Source organism: Xiphophorus couchianus, chromosome 18 (genome assembly GCF_001444195.1).
Source record: "Xiphophorus couchianus chromosome 18, X_couchianus-1.0, whole genome shotgun sequence".
NCBI classification, from domain to species: domain Eukaryota; kingdom Metazoa; phylum Chordata; class Actinopteri; order Cyprinodontiformes; family Poeciliidae; genus Xiphophorus; species Xiphophorus couchianus.
Genome location: NC_040245.1, coordinates 11,265,030 through 11,285,859, shown reverse-complemented (window position 1 = coordinate 11,285,859; position 20,830 = coordinate 11,265,030). Strand labels below are relative to the sequence as shown.

The following is a 20,830-nucleotide window of genomic DNA, read 5'->3' as shown; positions in this document are numbered from 1 at the left end:
TTTCAGCCCCTCAAGGCAAAAGGGGCAAGATCAGGATTTTAACAGGTCAACATTGATCACCAAGACCACCTGAAAAGAACAATATTAAAACAATCAGTTGTAGTTAAGACTGCCATTCAGCTGCATATGAGGTATTCCTGTCTGCTGTATTAAAAGCAATAATTAATGAGTCGCTCAGAGAGGGAACCGGCCTATTGACAAACCAGAATCATGCTGTGATTAATTAGGGGAAAGTCTTTACAGCTTCGGATCCCGCAGGCTGGAACAATCAACACCGTCCCATCAAAGTGCCACATGAAGCTAAACGTGGAAGCAAAAGCCTCTCAAGCAGAATCTTATTGTTAAAGTCCTGCAAACTACTTATCACGTTTTTTGTGACGTTTATTTAAGTTAGCAATACAAGCTTGCTCTAGTCATGCTAACTGGTATGGTGGAATTCAACCTTTAAGGAAAACCAGAACTTTAAGCTAGACATCTTGTGTAAGTGAATCTCCAATTAACATGGTGTTGAAAATCTGGCCCTATGAATAATAAAAACAGATTGTTTCTGTTCTCATCTGTTCACACCAAGTAACATCAAACTGTTATGTGCAAAATGTTAATCCAACTTGGGCTTCAGGCTACAAGTCACAATGAGATCTTTGCTTCTTCCCAAAGAATTGCATTCAGGTCTTCACCGCTCTTGCAGCTGAATGCAACGAAGTGCTTCCAGCTTTGATTAGTTGGTGTCAATGCCGCTATGAGTATTATAATGGATGAGGCCAGCTTTGAGGTCCCCAGTGAGAGTTCTGTGCTCTATAAAACCACGCTGTTCCCCGAGCCACAAACGACCACTCAGAAAACCTGATTGTACACATCTACAGAAACCGGAGGGAGAAAACTTTTACTGGCTGCTACTTTTATATTACACACTGAACTTGTGGGTTTAACTCACTGCTGGGCAGCAGCTAGCAGCCAGATTTGCAAAAACTAATAGGAGTGAACAGACACATTAGTAGACACTTGTAGACACCGAAAGGATGAACGGTGAGTTTTTTCTACGTATTGTATTGATGACATGATCTGTGCTCATTATTTTACACTAAGCTCCCCACTAAGCTGGGGAGCTGACCTTGAGCTGCTTGGAGAATTTGGAAAAATGTAACAATGTACATGGATGTTTGCCTTTTTTTCCTCTTAGGTCTTGCACTGTCCCAGAGCTATGAACTTTCATTGCCTGGCTGCACAGATGGAGGGGCACTATTCATCACCAAGGCCCCCCAAGTCTGTGGGGTCAGAGTTCAACTTGAGATGCAGGCACTGTGGCGGCAGTTTGACCAGCTGGGCACAGAAATGATAGTTACAAAATCTGGAAGGTGACAAATGCCACTAGCTCTCTTTGCTGTGGTTTTTTTGTATTGTCTAACGTGTTTCTTTATCTATTTGTTTCTTTATATTCATAACACGGTAGGAGGATGTTTCCAACATTTCAGGTGAGAATCTCTGGAATGGATCCTTCAGCCGAGTATGTACTGCTCATGGACTTCATCCCTGTTGATGACAAGAGATACAGGTTAATCAATATTGATTTAATTCATAAATATGAAGACTGTTGCAGATTGAGCTTCCTTTATTTTTACACTATATTGAAAGTTTTGATTAATTAAAAAAGAAGCTCAAGACATTCTAATTCAAATATGTTCTGTTTATAATATTTCTGTTTGTTTTTAATAAGTTCTACAGTTTAACATACTCTATATCTTTTAAATTATTCTTTAATTTAATCATGTTTTACTGTTTATACTCTATTTGTGTAAGGTGGTATATAAATTAACTTTGCCTAGATTTCACTACAGAAAAACTAACTTAACATGTTGATCATCTGCATCCTTAAATTCATATCAATAAAAAAGGGAAATAATAATGTGTGTGTTTCAGATATGCATTCCACAACTCCTCATGGTTGGTAGCAGGGCGAGCGGATGTTGCAGCACCGAGCAGGATGCATTTCCACCCAGACTCACCGGCCCCCGGAGCCCAGTGGATGAAGCAGACAGTGTCGTTTGACACTCTCAAGCTCACCAACAACCTGCTGGATGACAATGGACATGTCAGTTGGATGTTCTTATTGCTTTTTACTCCATGCATTAATGACATGAAATGTCATTAACATGCCACTGAAATGTTTATTTGTTATTTGTTATTAATGTTATTAATCATCATAAATGATGTATGTGAGAATGTGGCTGTTCTTATTTTATTTTATTTTATTTTTTTTTGCCAGTTGTTTGTTGATTCTTGCGTTGTGTGTGAATTGTGAGACAGTTATTTTTTGTTTTTGGGCATGTGCACCGACTGATGGCACCCTTTGAATTTCATTGTCCTTGTGACAATGACAATAAAGATTTATCTTATCTATCTTAATCTTTATTTAAACTGACTCTTTGTTTTCTCCTGCTTTCTGTTTGTAAGATGATTCTGAACTCCATGCACCGTTATCAGCCACGCTTCCATGTAGTGTATGTGGACCCAGCACCCAACAGTTATTTAAACGCCTACAAGAACTTTTGCTCTTTCTCCTTCCCTGAGACACAATTCTTGGCCGTCACCGCCTATCAGAATCACAGGGTAAGAACTGGACCTTCAGTAACCTAAATACTGAATGGGCCCAACTATTCCCATATAGATGAAGTAAATGATTTAAGAGAAAAGAAAATGTTCAATATTAGATTTTTTCTATTCTTTTAGATAACTCAGTTGAAAATTGCAAGCAACCCATTTGCTAAAGGCTTCAGGACCACAGACCCACAGGCATGGTGAGTGTCAGTCCGCCCTAAATTCAGCTTTTGTCCTTGACTAGCAGCAGAATCCTAACATGATCGTCTTTTTCCACTGTTATCAGCTGCTAAATGATAAGGCTGCAGGCCTGATCACAGCTAATCTTTCACCTTTGTACTGTCTTTCACTCATACAGTCTCCCATGTCAGGGAAGGGTTTGCTTCAGATACAGTAGATTGATCACAAATGTGTGTAAAGGCACGTACACAGCTTTCTAGAAAGGACTGCGTAATTGCATGTAACAGCTGTGTTCTTACATTTGCATGCAGGGAAAGTAATGCAAGCTCCCTTGCAGTATCCTGTCCACCAGATGGCGGTACAGAGCCCCTCGTCATTAAACCTAAAGATCAGGGTCGTTTAAAGCCTTCACCCAGTGAGTATTTTACAACATATTACTTTTCAGCTCAGTGCAGAGTTGAATTATTTAAAGTCGTATGATTCATCTAGCAGTACTAAGACTCTTAGTTATAATTTACTAGTCTTATTGTGTTTGCACAACTTTACTGATTTTGAATAACATCTTTGCTGTTGCAGTTTAGAGTCTGTATTTTTAATTCTCAAATGAACATACACATTGTGTACATTTTTAAATTTACCTTCTCAGTTGCACATTCCTTTGGACCAGAGTATTTTTTTTTAATATATAGTTTCACGGTATTTAAGTTGAAATTTTGTCCTTACATTACAGCATTTTTTCTTCTTTATTTGTTTTAATACATTGCATACTTCTATCTTTGTGTGAATCTACTTGCTGTGGTTGCCTCTGGCAATTTCTGTGCTGCTGTTGCACAGAAATTTCCCAGCTGTGGGACAATAAAGAATATTTCTATCGCAAGTTATAAAGCCTTGTTAATAAATGTCTGTTTGCTCAAGAATTGTAATTAACATACAAAATATTGAACAACAAAACGGGGCTAAACAGAACCCATTCAAGCATTTTTCTCTTCATTTACAGGACAGACGAGTTCATCCTCTGTGCTGCTACAGGAGTGTGAGCTGCCTTACCAAAAGGAGGACTCTGTGGAAGTCACCATGGAGAGCAAAGATGGGAACAGTTTAACAACATCTGCACATTTCCTCCATATCCCTGTGTACTGGGATTGCACTGGATCATCTCACTAGAAAGTCAACCTGTTGCAAAGCAAGCAAACAAAAAACAATTGTTCCAATTAGCCCCTTAACATCTGGCTTCTTTCCTTCTTAAATTTATGGATATAATATACTTGCAGTAGTTGTATTTACTGGCCTCCATGACAGACCCTTTAAATTACTTATTAAATCCTTTGAAAACAAGATGTCAGGGGTGGCATTGTGACATAAATTATTAATGATGTCACTGAAAGTACTCAGGAGCCACAGAACAGAGGTTTACTTCATAATAACAATGACATAACAGACATTAAAATCAGCTAATACAGTGCTTCTCAAGAGTATCCCACCTCTTAAATTACAACTTTTTTGTTTTGTCAAAAACAGGGATTGCCATAAATGATTCCAAATGCCTTTCCACACCTAATTTATTATTATTATTTTTTAAGTGAGAAAGAAACAAAACAAGAAACAAATCTATTAAAAATGTAGAAATGAGTAAATAAATAAAGGCACAATATCATGGTTGTAAATGTGTGTACACCCTGAAACTGAACTGTTGCTGAAGCACCTTTTGATTCAGTTTCACATTATGTCATCTCTTGTCCAAATTAACTCTGGACTTTGACTAGGCCAATTCAAAGCTTTTATTTTCCTTTCCTAAATTGTTACTTTGTTGATTTGGATATATGTTTATGCTCACAGCAATGCTAAAAACTAAAGCTTTATAGCAGACACCTGAAAGTTTTAGGCTAAACCTGACCGGTATTTTGGCCAAAGCCTGACTGAAACTGTTTTCATCCATCCTGATGAAAGATTTCTGTTCCAGCATGTTACTACCCTGCATATTTCACCGCAGGGTAGTGAAGTGTTATTTTGGTGAAGTGCTGTGTTGTTTTTTCAGGACCCCATGACACATTCTCTACAGTTTCTCTACAATTTTTGCTAATTCCATATTTTTCCTTGAGTCTGTGTATCTAAATCAAAATAACAACATATAAATATTCTGGATTACTATACTGTATTAATTTTTTTTTTAATTTTTAGGTTTAATTTATAAGTAAAGGGCTGACACCAAGTTCATTTAAATTAAGCTCGTCATCACTGTGAGAGGAGAAAGACATCAGTATTAATATGTGTGTGTAATAAAAACAATAACAACAATAAAAACAACTAACGTATGCATATATGTATGTCGCCCTGATTTTGCTAATAAGTATGTCATAATAATATTAAATATGAAATATGTATCCCTTTAAAACTATAGAGAGGATGAAAGAGAATGGGGAAATCCTTTGAAGCCAAAGAAGTAAGGCTAAGAACGTCATTACCCATGATGCCGCTCTTCTCTGGACGTTTCTTGGAAGGGAGGGGAGAACTGAAAAGCGATTTTGCTTTCAAAATAAAATACAACAAATGTTCAGCAATTTTTTTTTTACAATGTTACAGTGTAGCAGTTTAGATATTTCATTTGTTAATGGAAAAGTGGAATTATTGCCAATATGTTTTATTGGGTATTGGATCAGCAGTCAATAATAGCTAAATATATTTTTTCCTTCTGTTTGCCATATTTTTGGGGTCTATTCATTGTCTATTGTATGGGCCAATAGACATAATTTAATATGGGGACAATCTGACTATCATCCCTCACCACAATACAGTTGTGTGTATTATGTCTTAAAAACTCTGAAAAATAAACACATTTAGCAAACAAACTGACACAGTTATTGCCTGTACCACTTAATCTGTGTTTCTTCCCGTAGCTGTTATTGCCTGTCACAACCAAACCAACATGCAACTTATTGGATAAAAGCCAAAAAAAGAAGAAATTATTTGATAATTCATCTAGTTCCACATAAAGATATCCCTGATCACACATCTCAGTCCAGGCTTGCCCAGCCCTGCACTTTTCTCAGCCGAAATGGTCCTACTATCTAGGCAGGACTGAAATGTTTGAGTTTTATGAACAGAATAACGGTTTCATAAACCTAATTTTTTATTAGAAATAATTTCTGTTTAGTTTAGAATTACATAGCTGAAATATATGACCGATCTAAGCATAGCTGCAATTTGGAATCGGAGATGGTCAAATGTAAGCAAGGTAAAAACACTGACAGTATCATACCAAGGTCATTAGCCAATATTTTCTTAAAGACTGTTGCTCTGTGCATGCCACATCAGGTAAAACACTCAGGGGTATAAATAAATAGATAGTGCATAGTGGCATCCTTTGAAGCCGGCCATCAGAGCAAAAGCCTAAAATATGAAAGTTGTCAACTAAATAATTTTGATATACTACTGGTACTCTGTGAGAGAACAGCGAGGAGTTTATTTTAAAAAGTCCTCCAGGAAACAGTTTGGATTTGCAGTTTAACTTGGCATCATTGACGCCTGCCCCTTCGCAGATCTGAAGGATGCGACGGAGTAGATGGAGGCGGAGGAGGAGGAGGTGAAAGACTGGAAGGCGGAGAACAGCATGAACTGGACGGAAAATAGGGAGGATGCGGATTACGGTAGCCTACCGGTCAGCCTGCCTTCTGGTGATGCTTTCGGTGGTTTAGTACGAAGATGTTCGGGTAAAGAGACCCAGGCCTGCGGCTTGTCGTCACACGGAGCAAGAGCTGGTGGTTTATGCGTCGCCTCAAATTGACACCGAGCAAGCCTGAGCTTTAATTGAGAGGACGATTTGGTGTCTACCATAGGTTAGTGTATAGTCTATTAGAATGGCTGAATTAATTTAACATTAAATCAGTGAAATAACATTGAACCTCGTGCCTTTTAGCGTTGTGGGTCAACTGCCATAATGGTTTTAGCCGTCGTTTTAGCATCATCCCCTCTTGACCCATTCTCCCGTGCTGCTTCGCTCTGGATGTCAAGCTGAAAGCTGCGCCGCAAAGTCAAAGCCAAACATCAGAAATAAAACTGAGCCGTGGTTAAACATGAAGGGGTCAAGGCTGCAGCCGCGCTGCTTGACGGCACTATTCATATGGACGACTCTGTGTCTGCACAGCAGCGGGCAACCCGCACCTGACTCCTCGGGCCTGCCTCGAGCCATCCGCGTGCCACTGCGGCAAGGCGCTCGCGCCGAGCAATCACCGCCGCTGCCACCTGCCGCCGAATCGAAACGGGGACGCGGCACCGCGAGCGAATTTCCTGCGCGCAGGCGGAGAGGAGCGGCAGAGGGCGGTGTCAGCTTTGTGGACATGATCGACAACCTGCGTGGGAAATCCGGTCAGGGATACTACGTGGAGATGGCTGTGGGCTCTCCTCCGCAGAAGGTAAAAAAAAATGTCTGCTGCATGACCACTTATTGTCATATCACACATGTCATTAAATGTCATACAGGTGCACAACGATATGAATACATTTACCTATGGTTTGTAAAACACAACAACAAAACAAGCAAAAAGCATTTACTTTATTCGTTGTGACTTTTAGTGTGTGGACTGATCACTGTTAACAGTTTTGTACAATACATTATAATATAATTCCAGGAATGTTTCTTTAGTTAATCATATTTAATAAAATAGTTTTTATTTGTCATAGTGATGGTTATAATAATAACATAAGATGTTGTATTAATGTTAATTATGTTTTAGCTGCGCAAAAAGCTTTAAAATAAATTAGTAAAATATAAATATAAATAAAATTAATTACTATAATAAATTATAGTATTAATCAATTATTCTCTTGATTATTCTGATGATTAATCGATAAAAAAATGGCACATACTACAGATTTTTTATTTAACCACTTAAGCTTATTTTATACAATATTAGAAACACGTTAAACATGCAAAGAAGACAAAACAAAACAATTCAATTTCTTTTCAAATATGTAAAAACAATTACCTGCCTCAAGTGCAAAGAACCTGCATCTAAAAAATATTATAACATCAACATGTGAAACGCTCAGCCCTTTCTGTTTGATGTAACATCAATACATTGTAGGGCTAATCTGTTGATTATTTTTTTTGACTAATCGATTAATTGAAAAAGGTGCCTAATAGGATATTTTCTTAAAGAATCCAGGCCCCATCAGGAGTTCTGGGTTGGACATTGTTAAAATGTAAAATGTACATATTCTTTTTGTACAGTTTTGGCTTAGGTATTGCTCTGATTAAATTGTTCTTTCAGCAAATGGCCTTTTTGTGTCCGTATACTTTAATTAATGACAATTAGCAATTATTTCAACAACCCAATCATTAATATTAATCCAACTAATCGCTTCAGCCCTGGAAAAACTAAACTCCCCTAATCGCTTGTTGCAATTTAAGATCATAAAGGGGAATTACTGCAAACTTACATTATTCCGCAACAAGCTTTAAAGTTGATTATTCTAATTTTATCGCAGCATTTTAAAAGTCCTTCAAATGCACCTTCTGATTGTCCACGTCTGTGGGTTGGCCCTGCCATGGCAGGTGGCCTGTGTGTGAAAGTATCTGAAAAGAGACAGACAGATAATGGGACCATTAATTCTGCAGAGCAAGGACTGCCAGCTGGGCGCAGCTGCAGTGCACAGGCTGGCACACAGAGGGTGACGGCAAAGGAAAGGAGAGTCAGACTAAGATGAGTCGCCTTAGGGAGGATAAAATGAATGAATGAAAGCTGAGGAAGGAAGAAAAGAAAATGAGCAAGAAGATCGAGGCGAAGAGCGGTAGAGATGAAAGAAGGAAAAAGGAAGTGGATGATGGGTGTAGGAAGAAAAAAATGTGACAGACGATTGATGTGGGGAGTCAGACTGGGAAGTCACTGGAGAGAAAGAAGCTAACTGTAGCGAGAGAGGCTGAGCGAGACAGAAGGCTTTAAAGTCCTCAGTGACACTAGGTGACACTGAAATACTCAAAGCTTTCAGAAAAGGTAGAAGACAGATCTGTGGGGTAAAAATCCCAATTTTCAGGACATTTTTTTCATCCAAATCTTTATAAACTTTTAACTTTCCATCAATTATTCACTTTAGAAGTCAAGAGGACGTTGCACTGTGTATGTGTGAGTAAAGAAAGCCAGATTTTACCACTTGAAAACAAAGACAACATGATTACAGGACTGAAATGTAAACCTATCTTTACCACCTCATGCTGTATTAGCAATTATTCTGATTAAAGTTTGTTCCCAAGAGAGGATAGACCGTTACCTTATCTTGAAAGAATACTAGCATTTTCAACTCCAGCATCAACACTGGCAAACAGACTTTAAAAGATCAAAAGAATAGAAGTGAGCACTTCGGCTGTAAAATATTCCTCCTTTTTATTATCTGCTAAAAATCTTGCTCTCTTTTACTTTGAGCTGTAGAATTGCTTTGAGATATCCAAGAGAATGTAGTTTCCTTTTAGACAGTTTCTACAACTCTATACTGCCTTTGGCTTCTTTCCTTAACACGATTGAAAATAGCCAACTTTGAGTATTATTCCCCCAGCACCACCTTTTACACCAAAGAGTGTTGTTAGCACTCATGAATGCTCTCAAATATCGCCGGGTCCGGGAGTCGAACCAGTGACGGCCACGTCGAGGACACAAGGCCTCCAAACATGGGTCGCGCTATCCCCTACGCCACCACGGCACGCCCCAATGTAATGTTTTGTTGACCAAATGTGTTCTGAAAAACAATGCAATAGCTGAAAAGTTCTGAATCTTTCCAGCATCATGACCTCTGACCATTAACAATCCATATAAGACTAAAGGTCTTTCTAATTTTAGCCTTTACTTTCATCGCCTGAATCAAATTATTAGGTTGTTAGGTTGACTCTGTGGAGTTTGAGTGAATAAGGAAGTAATTCAGCCATTTGATACAGATGTGTTGAAATTTGGGACACAAGCAAAGCTTTTGGACACCAGCTGCTGACAACATTTCAGCTATTTGATCTGGGGACGCATTAGGAAGTTCACACAGAGTGAACACTGAGAACCCTGAAAAAGAAGCAGGAAAGCTAGCAGCCATTTAAATTACGACAAGAAAGATTAATTGATAGAGCAGCATATTCATAAAGAAGTCGGTTTTAGTTGCTGACACAAGTTCTCCGGAGTGTCGCAAACAGCGATCTGGTTTCTACAAATGTTTTGAAATTGTTAAATTTTTGTACCGCTGGAGACTTTTAAATTATAAACAGGGTAGCGTAGGCATATGGGACTCAAGAAAAAGCCTTGCCTTAATACCCATTATATTATGTGGTGTGAATATTCTTATTTGAAATTAAATGTCTCCAAAACCCAAAGATATGTGCATAGATGTTAGAAAGACGTCCAGCACTTTTAATTCTCATTAAAGGTGAACTTGTCATTGACAAGAAGCTGAAATTTAGCGAACATTTGGATGAGGTCAATAAAAAATATAATCAAACACTTCACTTCCTCCACAAATTGATTAAATTTAGAGTGTGTAAAAAGTTGAAGACCATTTTATATAATTGAATAAAATTAATCATCAACAGATGATTAAAATTTGATCATCAACGGATCAAACTTTTGTAACCTGAATATCATTTCCTAATGAACACGATCAAACAAATTGTAAAAGTGGCCGGGGAAATTGCGAGTTACATTAACTGATTTAATAGAAACTTTTTTTAAAGAGTCATACAAAAGGCGGAAGACATTCTCCATTCTCCAAATCTGCCAATCAATGGTGAATTAAAGAGACTGAGGCAGCCCAAATCAAGAACCAACCAACAGATGAAAAAACTCTTCTATTAGCCTGGCCATTATTCAGATGAAGTTTAAAAATAACCAGGCCTGATCTTGTAATTAAGTCTATTTTATTGATATTTTATATTAATATTTCATAGACTTTATACTGTTTTGCCAATGTTGTCATGTGATTGTTTCTGTGTTTTTTTGGGGGGGGGGTTCACTTTGCTGCAAGGAAAATCTCCCTAAGGGGACAATAATCAAGTAATGCTAATACACTGTGCATGTAACTAATTCTAAGAATAAGACGTTTTTGTAAGAGCAAGATGAAATATCCTCATAATGAGGAGTTGGGAGAGGGGTGAGGGGTGGCAAAAGCTAGAGGGGGGGTGGCAAATATAAAGGCTGGAACAAAAAGGATCAGGAAGACAGGCCTTGGGGGAGAGTGTAGGGAAAGGTCTCAGCATGTCAGGATGCAGCCTTCAGTGTTGGTGTCCTGCTGAGCTCTAAATTTTGTGGTGAAAGAGACAGCTCTACCCTGGACAGTCAGCACATTTCTGTTCAAGAGATTAGAGACACAAAGTTCAGAATTAGGACAAACTCTGGTAATGTTTGAGGAGACAGTTTTATGCGGATTATGTTTGTGAATGGTACAGCGTGTGCGGGCGCGTGGGTGTGTGTGTGTGTGTGTGTGTGTGAGAAAGAGAAGAAGGTAGACAGCGTCAGGATTTATTCTAGGCTGTCAGGGCTGGCCCTTGAGACAATAGCACTTCTCTAGGTATTTTAAGAGCCAATCCATTATTGAGCAGCTTGCTTTAGCTCTGCGGCTGGCTCTCTGTGTGTTTCTGTGCTACTGTGCCTCTCCTCACTACCAACATCCTGCTCTTTTCTTTCAATCTGCAATTCCTGAAAGCGACCTGTGAAACATCCAGGCATGAATAAAGCAATGCCATGTTGTATATTTTCTGCTTTGGTGAGCGTCTGTCTGTTTGCTCCATTCACACATTCGCTGACTGTTTTGACTGACGGTGCAAAATATGATACTCTCTTAGAGATGCAGACAGAAGAGGAGGAAATGGCAAAGGTTGGGGATGGGGGGGAGTAGAATACGCAACTTGAGAGGCAGGGAGGGTTTGAGGGGGAGACAGAGATGGGACAGACAAGGACATCTGGGCCAGAGGGAAAGAACTGCCTGGCATTACAACAGAGTCCCTGCCCATTGCACAGTAACATGATTTCTCTGTTTTCTTTAGTTGAATATCCTGGTAGACACGGGAAGCAGCAACTTTGCTGTTGGGGCAGCCGCACATCCCTTCCTGCGCAGATACTACCATCGTTCACTGTGAGTTGTCACTCAGTCGCTACTCACAGGACCTTGCAGAAAGTATTCACATCTCTTCACATTTTACCATCTTCCAGTCATACGCTTCATTTTATTTTACATAATAGACAAACACAAAGTGGTGCATAGATATTAACTTAAAAAAAGCAACAACCCAATGTTTAATATTTGGCTTGCATTTGTATTCAACCCCCTTTACTCTGACACCCCTAAATAAAATGCTTACATTTTGAAACCCCTTTCCATTCCACTTTACAGTTATGTGCCACTTTGTGTTCCTTTTTCCACTTAAAGTCTCAACGAAATGTTTGTTATAATGTGGAAAACTTAGAGATGTTTGAATATTTTTGTAAGACTCTCTGAACAAGTAAACGCTTGTTTACAGAAATAATTGACTGTATTCTCTTGTGTTGGTGTACAGCTCTAGTTCATACCGAGACCTGGGCAGGAGTGTGTACGTTCCCTATACTCAGGGCCGCTGGGAGGGGGAGCTGGGCACCGACTTGGTCTCTGTTCCACACGGCCCCAATGCCACGCTGCGTGCCAACGTTGCCGCAATAACCCAGTCAGACCGCTTCTTCATCAACGGATCAAACTGGGAAGGAATCCTGGGGCTGGCCTATGCCGATATAGCTCGAGTGAGTTTTTACAACTTAATTTTATCAATGCCTGGGAAAAATTTCAGTTTCAAGCTGTGAGGGAGAAACTCTGTTGCTCACAGTTACATTAATTGAAACAAACCTGAAGTTAATTTCTTGGCAGTTGGGCTATTGTGGGTAATAAAACATTAGCCCTTAGAGATTACTTAGCAAAGATTTGCATTGGCATTTAATCTAAGGAATAGAAGAAGACATGCAAATTTCTAATTCTCTATTTTTAGCTGAACTGTCAAGTCAAAATTGGCTTCTAGGCAGCAGCAACTTGAAGAGTAATGTCAAATTACTAACATTTACATTTTTAGAATAACATCACCAGCCTGCCTGAAGGTAAATATTACCTCTGGTGTTCCCAGTTTCATTAATAGTGTTTATCCATTTGTTCTGTGCTGGTTCTAATGAGATGAATTGATGAAAATGTGTTGCACTGCCATCCATCCATCCATCTTCTTCCGCTTATCCGAGGTCGGGTCGCGGGGGTAGCAGCTTCAGAAGGGAGGCCCAGACTTCCCTCTCCCCGGCCACTTCTTCCAGCTCTTCCGGGGGAATCCCGAGGCGTTCCCAGGCCAGCCGAGAGACATAGTCTCTCCAGCGTGTCCTGGGTCTTCCCCGGGGCCTCCTCCCGGTGGGACGTGCCCGGAACACCTCACCAGGGAGGCGTCCAGGAGGCATCCTGACCAGATGCCCAAGCCACCTCAACTGGCTCCTCTCGATGTGAAGGAGCAGCGGCTCTACTCTGAGTCCCTCCCGGATGACTGAGCTTCTCACCCTATCTCTAAGGGAGAGCCCAGCCACCCTACGGAGAAAACCCATTTCGGCCGCTTGTATCCGTGATCTCGTTCTTTCGGTCATGACCCAAAGCTCATGACCATAGATGAGGGTGGGAACGTAGATCGACCGGTAAATCGAGAGCTTCGCTTTTTGGCTCAGCTCTCTCTTCACCACGACGGACCGGTACAGCGCCCGCTTGACAGCAGACGCTGCGCCAATCCGCCTGTCGATCTCCCGCTCCCTTCTTCCCCCATTCGTGAACAAGATCCCGAGATACTTAAACTCCTCCACTTGGGGCAGGACACCCCCCCTGACCCGGAGAAGGCACTCTACCCTTTTCCGGCTCAAGACCATGGCCTCGGATTTGGAGGCACTGATCCCCATCCCGGCCGCTTCACACTCGGCTGCGAACCGCTCCAGCGAGAGCTGCAGATCATGATCTGATGAAGCCAAAAGGACCACATCGTCTGCGAAAAGCAGAGATGAGATCCTGAGGCCACCAAATCGGATCCCCTCAACACCTTGGCTGCGCCTAGAAATTCTGTCCATGAAAGTGATGAACAGAATCGGTGACAAAGGGCAGCCCTGGCGGAGTCCAACTCTCACCGGAAACGAGCCCGACTTATTGCCGGCAATGCGGACCAGACTCTGACACCGGTCATACAGGGACCTGACAGCCCGTATCAAAGGGCCCGGTACCCCATACTCCCGGAGAACCCCCCACAGGGCTCCCCGAGGGACATGGTCGAACGCCTTCTCCAAGTCCACAAAACACATGTAGACTGGTTGGGCGAACTCCCATGCACCCTCCAGGACCCTGCTGAGGGTGTAGAGCTGGTCCAGTGTTCCACGACCAGGACGAAAACCACACTGCTCTTCCTGAATCCGAGGTTCGACTATCCGACGGACCCTCCTCTCCAGGACCCCTGAATAGACCTTGCCAGGGAGGCTTAAGAGTGTGACCCCTCTATAATTGGAGCACACCCTCCGGTCCCCCTTTTTGAACAGGGGGACCACCACCCCAGTCTGCCAATCCAGGGGAACTGCCCCCGATGTCCATGCGATATTGCACTGCTAATAACAATATTATTCATTAATATGTTCATATAATAACCCTTTGGATATCTCAGAACAGGACGATTCTGTGTTTTACATGACCAGTTGGAGTCGTGCACAGATTATCCTGCCTTCATTCAACCCTATCTATTCTGAGTCAAACTAACAATATAAATGGCTGTTTTATATCAAAAAGATGAATTATTTTCCCTGACTGCTGTATGCGTGCATGTCAATGTCAATAGTCTCTTCTTTGCTGTAAATATAACACTAGAAACTAAAAGCACAACATCAATACTAATCTAATAAGAGCTTCCAGGTGGGTTTGCAGAGGAGTGAACCTATTGTTTAATGCATACTGTTCCTAACCTAATATGTAAGTGTAGCAGAAATCACAGCATAGATTTTGTCTTTAATTTACTTTTTTTTGTCTGCTAATATACTTAAAGACTTCATTAAAGAGGAACTCCAACCTTGCAATTCTTAAAATTTGGCCACAGCTACAAATGTTGTCCTAATGAGTCACTATTAATTCAGACGTTCAGACCCATTTAGCTTTCTGATGACTGAAGCAGGAAACTATGTAAATGAGAGAAGCTTCTTTGGGAATTGGCCCATAATGAACTACAGTTCTGGTGAGCAAAGACAGACAGAGACTAATTAAGCAGTCTGCAACTTAAAAAAAGTTCATGCTGTAAATACTGTATGATGATAATAGCTGTGTGCTAATTGATGAATATTCTCACAAATTAAATATTTTTAAACTTGCGAGAAAAAAAAAATGAATGGACAAATTTTAATTTATGTTAGAGCTCTGAACTTGGTTCAGTAAGTTCAGGCTGGGGTCTATAACTACAGCATCCTCTTCATGAGACTGTTTTACAACAACAGTGTCTTCATTTAGAGGCTTCTTCTGATCCACTGCAATACAGACTGCTACAGGAGATTCCTCCTGCCATCAGCCCCTACAACAACTCTTTCAAGAAAACTGTAAATATGCGTTACATTTAACTTTCCTTTGGCTTTAATAAAGTAGTTTTGAATCTTAATTTAATTGATTTAGTTTAAGCCCAGCACTCTCCCAGTTCTGTTAATGTGCTACCAAGGTGTTTATATTCTCAAGTTCAAATATTGTGTCATTAACTAGCATTGATAAATCTGACTTTAATAACAGCAAGGAATAAATTCCTCAGAGGAAGAAATTGTACTCTGAATAGATTGATTCGATCCAACTGCAAATTACTAATCAGCTTCTGAAGCCAACAAATATTTTTTTGTGCACAGATACATTTCTGCATTTTGGGATTATAATCTGAGGGTTTCGTGTTGTATTTTTCAACGGTCAAAATACAAGTGTGAAACATGGTGGTGGTAGTATCATAGTATGAGCCTGTATTTGATCAAGGATTATGTACTGTTATTGATGAATCAGTAAATGAAAGATTAAACAAGTCCATAAAGAAATTAAAATACCTTTTTCAGCTTTATTCATGAAAACTGAAAAATTTAATGATGTCACAAACTGGGAAGCTGGTCTGATAACTTTTCAGCTGGAGAGTCAAGAGGAGCTAAATGAAGCGCTATAAAAAGCTGATGTTTTTGTCTGTCAATCAGCTTTTCCAACAACAGCACTTCTCTCTCTGTCTTCCAGCCGGACGAGACGCTGGAGCCTTTCTTCGACTCTTTGGTTCGTCAGACCTCTGTCCCCAACCTCTTCTCCCTCCAGCTGTGCGGTGCAGGCTTCACCCAGAACCAGTCGCTCGGCAGCTCCACAGTTGGCGGCAGCATGGTGACTCACATACAAACGCAAACTGTGATGTTTTGTTTTTGTTAAGCGCTGGATTCATTTAGTTTTTCCTGCGTTTTTTTAGATTATCGGTGGAGTGGACTCATCACTGTACGTTGGAGAGCTTTGGTACACTCCCATCCGCAGGGAGTGGTACTACGAGGTCATTATTGTTCGGATTGAGGTGAACGGACAGGATCTTAACATGGACTGTAAAGAGGTACAGTTTTATCAGAGATAAATAATTTGAAATGATCATTTTTCTTCTAAAAAGTCAGGTAACAAACATGCAACATGTATGCTCTGCAGTACAATTATGATAAGAGCATCGTGGACAGTGGAACCACCAACCTTCGACTTCCAAGGAAAGTCTTCCAGGCTGCAGTGAAGGCTATTGAAGCTGCCTCTTCAGTGAGTCCTTTGCATGTGATACATATGCTTGCATTCTTGATTTTCCTTTCATTATAGTTTGACTGAAATCTCTTCATAAAAATAAAATGACCCAAAATAGCTCAAATTCCTTATTTTTCTTTTTTTTCACTGGACAACAAATAAACATCTTTGTGCAGACGGAGCAGTTTCCCTCTGGGTTCTGGCTCGGGGAGCAGCTGGTTTGCTGGCAGGCTGGAACTACACCCTGGCACATCTTCCCAGTGATCTCCCTCTACCTGATGAGTGAAAACCGCAACCAGTCCTTCAGAATCTCCATCCTGCCCCAGGTTGCAGCGCTCTCGGGTTCTGGATGTGAATTTATTCACGCAGAACAGAAACCGACCGACCTTGTGTTGCTATCGATGTTACATGAAGATCAGTCCTGAGTAAAGGATTTGAAACTGCCCAAGTTTGGCTCCTGGATTTAAGATTCAAGAAAAACATTTAACACCTCCTGTATTAAACATTGCTGTGTGTCTGCATTAAAGCAGAAACTTTATTCACATTAAGACTCTCAACACTCGAAGATTTTCTTTTATGGTAATCCTTTTAAATGAAGGCTTTTTCAAAAGCGCTTCTTGTGCTTTTAATGAAAGTCATTAAAACTCTTCAAAGTGGCTTGTTGTGGCCTCAGTAGTCAAATCTGTGGGTGGTTTGTGACCTTCGTGCTACAGCATGAAGCATCATAACGTTTCTATTGCAACTTCTGCCTCAGGTAAAATCCACACCTGAGATATACAAATAAACACATCAACTGATTGTGTGGTAGTTTAAAGAACAGAATCACAGTAATGTGCAGAAGTCATTTCCCTCTAGTGGACAATTACGCCATTACATCTTTAGGTTTTTCTCCTCTGCTGCTTGTTCATCACAGTTTTAAATCTGAAAATTGTGTCTGAAATTGAAGCGAAACTATTTTTAACTGCCTGAAAGTTTCCAAAGTGTCCATTCACTTAAAAGAAATAGAATGTTAAGCTGAGGAAGACAGGAAAAAAAAAAAAAAGTTCTCATCTCGTGGGAAGCATACAAATCTGTAAGCTGAGAGCGAAAAGATGATGTGGCATTACGATCCCACACCTCTATGATTGAGCTCATAACTTCGGGGAAGGCTCACAAGTGTTCCCTGTTTTCTCAATCTAGAAAACAGGAAGCAGTTTTTTAAGGATGACTAATCATCCTTAAAAAACTGAGAAAAATAGATTTCTAGGATGTAGAAACTAATTACCATAGAAAGAATTTTGTCATTACTTAGAAATGACTAAGTCCTTTAATCTAAAATTAAATCCTGGCTAATTTCATTGAAGTCATGATTTAACAAGAGAGCAGCTGACGTTTCACATCAGGTTAACAACAACCCTGTTGTTAAAAACAGCTTAGATAAATCCACATATGGTTTTGATGCAACTGATGATGTCTACAGAAACTACAGGGTTCTTTTTGGAAACTCACCACATATATCTTCATCTGAAGCCACGTTTGAATGTTTTCTTCTTTTTATTTGCTTATTGTTTCTGTCTGTGCAGCAATACCTGCGGCCGGTGGAGGATGTTGCCTCTGCTCAGGAGGACTGCTATAAGTTCGCCGTGTCTCAGTCCAGCACTGGGACAGTGATGGGAGCCGTCATCATGGAGGGCTTCTATGTTGTTTTTGACCGACAGAAGAAACGCATTGGATTCGCCGTGAGCACCTGCCATGGTGAGGAGGAGAGGACAGAGACATAATGAAGGACATTCTGTCTCTGTCTCTGATTCTTGAATTTATTATTTTGTTACTCTACAACAGGTCTCAGTGTGTTTTCACTGGGAAAACACACTGAGATACTAGCACAAAGTAGTGCATAATAATGAGGTAAACTTTTGTTTTTGGGTATGTTTCTTCCAGCTTTTCATATCTAGACTGAAATGTGTGATATTTTTAGATGTTTAATTAGAAAAAAAAAACATGCATTCTTTTTTTTATAAACTTGAGTTGGTTTGTTACATAATATTCTGTTGAAACACATTGAAGATTACAGTTGAAAAATAAAAACAAAAACCATAAAAATGTTCAAGTGCTCTAAATGCTTTCGAAAAAGCTTTGCAGTTAGGATTATAAAGCATAAAACTAACAAAATTGAGTTGAACGATTTTAATTCCATATGTTCATGTTCGTCCGTTCTCAGTGCACGACGAGTTTCGCACAGCGTCAGTGGAGGGCCCGTTCCACGGCGTCGACCTGGAAGACTGCGGCTACAACATCCCGCAGACGGATGAGTCCACCCTGATGACCATCGCCTACATCATGGCTGGAATCTGCGCCCTCTTCATGCTGCCTCTGTGTCTCATGGTGTGCCAGTGGCGCTTCGCCCGCTGCCTCCACCCGCACGGGGACTTCGCAGACGACATATCACTCCTGAAATGAAGGGACGCGGGGCTGAGGTGGCTCCTTTCAAACTGACGGTGCTGTTCACAGAAAGCTTTGAAAAGATTCTTCAGGAATCGCGGAGACACACAGAGAGAGAACCTTGCTGCCATCGGGTTGTTTGTGAGAATAACAAGAGCCATCTTGAGCTTGAATCGGACAAGAGAAGGTGCTGCTGTCAGTGTCCACTTTGTCTGTTTAAGCTTCTGTATCTATGCAGATCAGCATGATTTAAGGAACTGGTGGGAAAATGCAAAACAAACATGTAAAAAGAAAAAAAAAGCATTGATGGATCAGCTGGTGAAGATAGGTTTCTTACCTCTGCAGTGCTTTGATTGGGTTATTTCATTGAAGAACAAACTGACCCTTTACAAACAAAACCTGGAAGTGTATTAAAGATGAGAAATCCTGTTGCAGCCGCCTTTGCATTGCCGTGATTTGAATATATGAACAATTGGTCACGTGTGTGCTTCTGTAGCTTTTTTATTTATGGCTTTTGAGTGGATGGCATTAATTGTTGGAGCCTGCGTATATGTTTGCACAGCTGTTCTGCTAACAAAGAGTTTATGGAAAGGTTTAAAGAAATAAAGAAGTCATAAAAAAACAGCAGAATAATGCAAATGCCAGTGAATAATTCTGGAAAAAGCTAATGACGTACACATAAAGAGGCTATTTAACGAAATATAATGTCAAGCATTTATTGTATTATATCTGTTTTTGGAGAATATGATCGGAGACAGATCGCACTAAATTTCAGATGTCATTTCTTTTCTTCTACTACTGATTAAAGCCTAAACGTATCTACTGTACATAACATTTGTGCATTCCAGATCGTCTATTTGCACAGACACAGATCACAGAGTGCTTATCCTCGCAAAACTACTGCTGCACCTATTTGATGATTTGCACATGTAAGCACACTACATGCTAACAATGAATGAAGAGGGCTTCTATCAGAGATACACACGCAGCCTAAAACGTTTTTAACTGGGACCATATCTGCTTTGAAAGGGAAACCAGCCCTAATTAAGTTATTTACTGGGAAACATGACATATGTCTATAAGGGACAGTTTGTGTTGTCTCCATAAAAGCTGTACATAGATTAACTCAGATCTGGATATTTATCTGTCAGGTGCTGGCAGCTTTGATGAACCAATAAAATACTTATTGTAACTGTAAAACGTCTCCTTTTTTACATCCTGGTCACATAATCGCTTTGAAAAAGTGTTAAAAGAATCCATCCTTTAATTTGACTAAATAGATTAAAAAATATTGTTTTAATAAAATTGCTGGTGTCTCAAATGTTCAATTATCGGTACCCACATTGATCATATTAATAATTAGAACAAAAGTTTTTAAAAATCATTTCTACTTTCCTCTTTTTGGTTGATCAAAGTACTTTATAATTAATTCAATTTCTATTCCCCCCCCACAAATTCAGGTGTATGTTCATTATTTACAGAATAATCTTAAAGATAATTTATTTCAGCTACTTAATCTAATAACTGTGAAGTTATTGATTTATTTTTGTATGTTTTTGTAAGGTGGAAATTCATTTTACCCACTTGAGGATGCATGAGATTAAGTAAAATCGGAAAACTCAAGAGTTAGCTACACATCTGACAAGTCATCAGTGTTGCAGTGGGAATATTTCAAAACAGTGAATCAGCCGATTCAGTCAATTCAATAAAAAAAAAGGAACATCTCAGGTTCAGACATATTATAGTTCTAAAAGTGAGTGTAATTGTGAATTAAATTAATTAAGATAAATTATTAACCAGAATTGATGTGATCAGCAGCAGTTTACATTTTACAAAGTGGTTGGGGGGTTTTTAGCTGTTAATGACGTTAAACTCA

At 39.9% G+C, this 20,830-nt stretch overlaps 2 protein-coding genes across 2 annotated transcripts; both read left to right on the top strand.

Moving 5' to 3' along the window:
* The first annotated feature begins 3 nt into the window (after positions 1-3).
* Positions 4-5,544, top strand: LOC114161665 (T-box transcription factor TBX1). The gene is made up of 7 exons (XM_028045132.1): positions 4-1,355; positions 1,451-1,552; positions 1,918-2,089; positions 2,452-2,607; positions 2,728-2,795; positions 3,087-3,190; positions 3,773-5,544. Exons 1-7 carry the CDS (start codon positions 1,147-1,149, stop codon positions 3,937-3,939), a joined length of 978 nt encoding a protein of 325 aa, XP_027900933.1. The 5' UTR covers positions 4-1,146; the 3' UTR covers positions 3,940-5,544.
* Positions 5,545-6,293: 749 nt separating this feature from the next.
* On the top strand, positions 6,294-20,154 carry bace1 (beta-secretase 1). Its single transcript, XM_028045129.1, has 9 exons — positions 6,294-7,184; positions 11,783-11,871; positions 12,293-12,509; positions 16,006-16,143; positions 16,226-16,360; positions 16,450-16,551; positions 16,710-16,859; positions 18,096-18,267; positions 18,734-20,154. Exons 1-9 carry the CDS (start codon positions 6,846-6,848, stop codon positions 18,970-18,972), a joined length of 1,581 nt encoding a protein of 526 aa, XP_027900930.1. The 5' UTR covers positions 6,294-6,845; the 3' UTR covers positions 18,973-20,154.
* Positions 20,155-20,830: the final 676 nt, after the last annotated feature.

Coding starts and splice junctions, on each gene's coding strand:
- LOC114161665 (XM_028045132.1), top strand. CDS start 1,147: ATGTACATGGATGTTTGCCTTTTTTTCCTCTTAGGTCTTGCACTGTCC. Junction 2,090..2,451: donor TGCTGGATGACAATGGACAT/GTCAGTTGGATG, acceptor TCTGTTTGTAAG/ATGATTCTGAACTCCATGCA. Junction 2,796..3,086: donor ACCACAGACCCACAGGCATG/GTGAGTGTCAGT, acceptor ATTTGCATGCAG/GGAAAGTAATGCAAGCTCCC.
- bace1 (XM_028045129.1), top strand. CDS start 6,846: ATGAAGGGGTCAAGGCTGCAGCCGCGCTGCTTGACGGCACTATTCATA. Junction 11,872..12,292: donor AGATACTACCATCGTTCACT/GTGAGTTGTCAC, acceptor GTTGGTGTACAG/CTCTAGTTCATACCGAGACC. Junction 16,552..16,709: donor CTATTGAAGCTGCCTCTTCA/GTGAGTCCTTTG, acceptor ATCTTTGTGCAG/ACGGAGCAGTTTCCCTCTGG.